The 6,486-nt window shown below is 44.8% G+C and overlaps 1 protein-coding gene across 1 annotated transcript in view; it reads left to right on the forward strand.

Moving 5' to 3' along the window:
• The window catches only part of ASRGL1 (asparaginase like 1), a 25,550-nt gene that overhangs the window by 11,457 nt on the left and 7,607 nt on the right, over positions 1-6,486 (forward strand). Inside the window, exons 2-3 of the mRNA XM_006875006.1 lie at positions 1,958-2,100; positions 3,092-3,249. Of these exons, the coding sequence (XP_006875068.1) occupies positions 1,958-2,100; positions 3,092-3,249 (301 nt within the window). The remainder of the gene's footprint in view (positions 1-1,957; positions 2,101-3,091; positions 3,250-6,486) is intronic.

Raw genomic sequence — 6,486 nt, forward strand, 5'->3', positions numbered from 1 at the left:
GTGGTGAGGATTTTTGTTTTCTTGACATTGAGATGTAATCCATATCGAAGGCTGTGCTCTTTGATCTTCATAAGTAAATGTTTCAAGTCCTTCACTTAGGACTTGAAACACTTCTGAGTAGTTTACCTGAGACCCATGTGTTATAAGGGTCTTCCACTCTGGCTGTGTAAGCATGAAGTATCCCGGGCCCTTTCTGAGAAAATCTGTACAAGACTTCTTGAAAGTGTCCAAAGAGCAAAAATGTCACTTTTGAGGACTGAGGTATGCCTGACCCAAGCCATGGTGTTTACAGTCCCCTTCTACGCATATGGAAGTTGGGTGATGAATAAGGAAGACAGTAGAAGAATGGATGCATTTGAATTATGGTGTTGGCGAAGATTATTGAAAAGTACCATGAGCTACTAGAAGAACAAACAGATCTAGAAGAACAGCCAGAATGCTTCTTAGAAACAAGGATGGCAGGACTTCATCTCTTATACTTTGGAGAGGTCAGCAGCGACCAGTCCCTGGAAAAGGACATCAGGCTTGGCAAAGTGAAGTATCAGCAAAAAAGAGGAAGACCTCCCAATGAGATGGATTGACGCAGTGGCAGCCACAATGGGCTCAAACATCACACGATTATGAGGATGGTGGAGGACCGGGAAGTGTTTCAGTCTGTTGTGCGTAGAGTTGGCATAGACTCAATGATAACCAAACAACAACAACAACACATGAGCTATGAGCTTTTTCACCAATTCTTTTCGAGTAGATCTCTTCATTTGTTAATCAAAACTAATTTGAAGCAACAAATTTTACATAAATTCTCTCTGATTTTTTTAGTTAACTTTGCTCATTTAACCCTGGGTTTATATGGTAGCCACTAAGGCATCAAGGAGGAAGCGCAGCGGCTCCATATGATAAACACAGGACTGCGAACCACAAGGTCTGCGGTTCAAGCCCTCCAACTGCTCTGCAGGGAAAGGATGAAGGTTTCTGCTCCTGCAAAAAATTTTAAAGCCTCAGAAACCCTATATAGATCGGTCACTCTGAGTCAGAACTGACTCGAAGGCACTGAACACCAACCAAGGCATCAAGGCATGATGCAAAATATGTGAGAAGGAAATGGCGATCTTACTTGGATTTGATACCTAACTCTTCACCATGTAGACATTTGATGTTGGGAGAGTTGTTTTTTGTTTGTTTCTTTGTTTCCTCATCTGTTAAATTGGGATATCATCGGAGGAGCTACCACTCATTGCAAACCTGCACAACATACCCTATGCTTAAGTCTACCTCCTTGATGGTTGTGAGAATTAAACAAGTAAATGTTCTTCCCCCATTTTACAGATAAAGAAATAGTTAACAAAGAGCTTAAGAAACATGACCACAAAGTCATCAGTTCAAACCCACCAGCTGCTCCTTGGAAACCCCATAGAGGGCCGCGATGAGTCAGAACTGACTCGATGACACTTCACAACAACACCATCTCAGCAGACTGACTTGGAGAAAAGGTGCTAGTGGCAAAGGGAGCAGCAGGTGCAAGGATGCAGAGCAATGAGGGCTGTGGCACCCCCAAGACACCTGGTAACTCAGCAGAATAGAACCCAGGAGAGGCAGTGAAGCTGGGAAGGTGGACCAGAGGCCAGATCAGGAAGGGCTTCAGACTTTGAATGTTGTTGGCCACAGGGTGACAAGTCAGATTTGTGTTTTAAAGTGTTCCTCTGGCAACGGAGTAGAGGATGAATTGCTGTTGTTAAGTGCCTCAAGTCAGTTCCAACTCACAGCAACCCCGCATAAGATTGCCAAGGAACGGCAGCTGGTGGGTTTGAACCACTGACCCTGCAGTTAGCAATCCAGTGCTTGTACTACAGCGCCACACCAGGATTCAGAGGCTGAATTAAAGGGGACAGATTAGAGGAAACACTGAGGCCCTTTTTAAAGTCTTAATTCTTGTTTTTCGACTTCTTCTTGGTTTTAGGATGTGGATCTGTCTTGAATGTAAATGGTGATGTTGAAATGGATGCCAGTATCATGAATGGGAGAGATCTGTCCACGGGAGCAGTATCTGCAGTTCGCTGTATAGCCAATCCCATTAAACTTGCACGCCTTGTTATGGAAGAGGTATATCTGACTAAGGAGTCCTTTTCCTAAAGATTTGCTACTGCTGTATTTCAGAAACTTAACAAAGAGGTTTGAGAGGAAGTACCTGAAATCCTTGTTCAGCAAAGAACAGAGCAATGTTGTTTAAAGTATCTCATATAAGCCAAGATTCTGAATCTGTTTACAGTGTAGCTTGACTATATTCATATTGTCTTCCTGTATTTTCTGTAGCCTTCTTCCAACCTACCTAATACAACACACAGAAATTGAACAGACCAACTAGTTAGTGTTGTTGTTGTTGTTGTTAGGTGCCATCGAGTTGGTTCCGACTCACAGCAACCTCACGTACGACAGAACTTCACACTGCCTGACCCTGCACCGTCCGTATCGTTGCCGTGTTTGAACTCACGGTTGTAGGCTCTGTGTCAGTCCATCTCCTTGAGAGACTTCCTCTTTTTCACTGACCTTCTACTTTAACTAAGTGTGATGGCCTTCTCAAGGGACTGGTCCTCTTGATGACATATCCAGAGTATACGAGACAAAGTCTTACCAGCCTCCCTTCCTTGGAGGAGCATTCAGGCTGTACTTCTTCCAAGACAGATTTGTTGGTTCTTCTGGCACGGCACTCCATGGTGCATTCAATATTCTTCACCAGCACCATAATCCAAAAGCATCGGTCCTTCTCTGGTCTTCCCTATTCACTGTCCAGCTCTGTGTGTGTATGAGGAGAGTGAAAATATCATGACTTAGCCAGACACACCGTAGTCCTTCTAGTTCCTACTGATTCGTATGCCTTAAAAAAAATGGTTTCAGTTCTCTAAATTTAAGCGTATATGTAAGTCACGTCCCTACCAACATTCTATCTTTCTTTTAAATATAAGAACTCAGATACCCAGACTCTCCTGGCTCTTTTGAACATTCAGATTTTTTGAGCCTTTGCGCACAGTTGAAACAATTAAAAAGGGAGGAAAAAAAAAAAAAGTCAGCATTGTTCCTTTTCTTTCTGTTTCAGACGTCTCATTGCTTTCTAACTGACCGAGGTGCAACAAAATTTGCAGTAGCCATGGGGGTTCCACAGATTCCTGCAGAGAAACTGATAACAGAGAGAAACATCAAGAACTTGGAAAAAGATAAACGTGAGAAAGGAACTCAGAAACCAGACGGTGAAAAGTAAGTATCGTCTGTGCGTCACGTGTGGGGGCATTGCTTCAATGTAAACGGAAGATACCTGATTATCTGCTTGGATGAAAGGCAAAGATCGTTCGGTGACTTTCAGTTTTTGTCCAAAATAATTCAAACTAAATAATGGGATACTCTTTTCCTGATTGTTAAGTTTCACTCCTTTATTACCCCATGAATAACAACTCAAACTAGACAGAATTCTTGTCCACAATGATCAAGCAGAAGACAGCCCTGTGTGAGCCTGTGAACCAATCTGGATGCTTTGTAATCAGTTTCTAATGTTAGGTGACTAAATGTCTCTGTGATATTGTCTCCCTTTTCAGTTATTTAAACACTCTTTCACTGTGTGGAAAAATCAATATATATTGCTTTGAAAACTTCAGTGTCATATGTCCTGAAATAAGATTTTTTTTGTGTTGCAGATTTTAAAACCCAAATGAAAGTCCCCTCATTAAAAAAAAAAAAAATTGTTTGAAAATAGTTTGAGGGTTTATCATGGCGTTCTGTCCAGCCCGCTGTCTCTGCTACCTAATGCTGCTACCACAAAAAACACCCAACAGTTCAGGGACTCAGAGCCTAAACAGGACACCAGCTTGAAGGGCAGGCTATCTCTCTCTGTCAGCTCTGGGGAAGGTCCCTGGCCTTGTTCAACATCTCTGGGCCTGGCATTCCTTGAAGGTCACCATGTGTCTTGGCTTCAGTCTTCCCCTGGGTCTCGGAGGCTCTCAATGCAGGGCCACCAAGTCCACAGGACACATTCCACTCCCAGCTCGTCTTTCTTGGTGGTCCAGAGGTCCCTCCTTCTGTGCTCATTTCTCTCCTTTTAGCTCTTCTAAGAGAAAAGATGACGCAGGCCATACCCCTGAAAAACTCCATAGGATCAGATGTACAAGTGTTGTATCCCACCCTAATCCCCTGACAGGCCAATCACATCAGGTCCCATCCTGGGGGATGATTACATCATTATCTAACTGCCAAGTTAAACCACTGAGAAGCCCATCCCAGTTGACAGATATTCCTGGGGACGCAATTCAATCCATGCCACTGTGCTGAACTTTCATGGTGGAAATATATAACCACCTAGGAAGCTTCTTGAAAATATACCTGTGTGGATCAGTCCTATCCCTAAAAACTTTAATGGATTTGAGGTGGTGCTATGTAGTGAGTTACTTAATCTGACGCTTTTAGCCATAGTCTTTGTAATTCCCACCAAATGACTGAGTAGGACTATGCAAATTAGGTGTTTGTGGCCCACAAAGTGGATTGGATAGCTTGCTAATAGTGTAAATAAGGTGCCTGGCATCCTTGTGGGGGTGGAACCGTGCAAATAAGGTGTATGGAACCCTAACAAGGAACTTGGGCAGTTTTGCCATCCTGCTAGGATTCAAATGAGCCATCTCAGAGGCTCAAAGGGCAGGGGAGATCTGACTCTACCCAGAAAAGACAGAACTGGATGGAGTATGTGCTTTGGACCTGGAGTCCCTGAACTGGGAGCCTCCTATCCCCAGAGCTGTGATGCTAGAGACACCAAGACAGTGAGAAATGATGACAGAACCAGAGAATGATCGAAGACTGCACAGTGGACTTGCCCGCCCATAGAGCAGGAGAGCTGAGCTCCTTCAGGCCGAGGCTTACTGGCGGATTGGGGTGACTCTGGGAATGGATGGAGCTGAAGAGCTCTGTAACCAAAGCCAGGAAAAAGCAGGCCAGACCAGGAGGCCTCTTGGGCCAGACAGAGGCCTGCCCTGGGGCACAGCTGAGCCGACTCTGCCCTGATTCCAGAGTCATGGCTAAGCCTAATTGTAACCTGCTGCTTCCCTAATAAGCCCCATCATCACAAGTATTGTCTGTGAGTTCTGTGAGGCCAGCTGCAACCAATTACTAAACCCTCAGAGAGGCAGAGAGCACTGTGGGAAGGTCAGCTGACCTGAATTGGTCAAAAGGTTGGAGGGAGGAGAGAGGTGTCTGACCTCCACTTTGTAGGACTCACCCTTGAGAGACTCACTTATTCAGTCAAAGATTTAGCCAAGTATAAACCTTGTCTGTGGTTTTCACAGCACCATCAGCATGGTGTTTACAGAAAACAGTGGGAAATGTCTATGTTTGGGTCAAAATGATTTCACCAAAATTTGGTGACAAATGTCAAACATGCAGTTTGGATCAAAGATAATGAAAAGAGTGATCAAGCTAAATCTTCAGAATCGGATGTGTATTTCACTCTTGCCAAAAAAACTCAAGGTAACCCCACTGCCCTCAATGAGTTCCAACTGTCAGCGACCCTGTGCAGTTTCCAAGGCTGTAAATCTTTGTGGGAGGAGAAAACCTCACATTTCACCCGAGGAGCCGCTGGTGACTTTGAACCACTGACCTTGGGGTTATTCCAGTGCTTATCCAGTGGCGTCACCACAGACTTCCCCTCTGTGGGAACAAGTTCCCTCTATGGCCTTAGGTCCTTGGGTAACACCAAAGGTTTATGCTCATCTGGACTGCTAACCACAAGGTCAGCAGTTCAAACCCACCAGTTGCTCCTGAAAAACTATACAGAGTTACTATGAGTTAGAACCAACTTGATAGCACTTAACAACTCATCTAAAGGTTGCCAGTTCAAATCCACTCAGCAGTACTGGAGGTCCACCTGCCTCCACTTCCCTGCCACTTTTCCTCACTGTCTCTGGTGTCCTGTCTCTCTGTAACCTGGGTCACTGAGCTCCATTGCAGAGATCTTGGGTTCCAGGGGCATATTCCTCTGCTGGCTCTTCTTTGTTGATGGTAGTAAGATCCCCCTTTCCTCCTCTGGAGTGGCTCCTTTTAAGGCTAGTGGGGTGGCAGAATCAAACAGTCTCTCGTGAGGGTTCTAGATGCTTTGTTTATATGGTTCTACCTCACAAGGGTGCCCTGTACTTTATTTCCTTTATCAGCAAGCTAGCCAATCCCTTTGGTAGACCACAGTCACCTCACATGTGTGTGGTCCTACCCAGTCATTTGATGGGAGTTACAAAGACTGGCTAGAAAGGCCATATCAAGAAATTTGCAGCACACGTTGCATACCGATGTTGTTGTTGTCAGGTGCCATCGAGTTGGAACCGACTCATAGCGACCCCATGCACAGCAGAACAAAACAATGTCCAATCCTGGGCCAACCTCACTACCGCCGCCACACTTGACACCATCAATGATGTCACCTAGCTGATCCATCTCGTTGGGGGTCTTCCTCTTTTTCTCTGA

The sequence above is a fragment of the Chrysochloris asiatica genome, unplaced genomic scaffold (assembly GCF_000296735.1).
Source record: "Chrysochloris asiatica unplaced genomic scaffold, ChrAsi1.0 scaffold00310, whole genome shotgun sequence".
NCBI lineage: Eukaryota > Metazoa > Chordata > Mammalia > Afrosoricida > Chrysochloridae > Chrysochloris > Chrysochloris asiatica.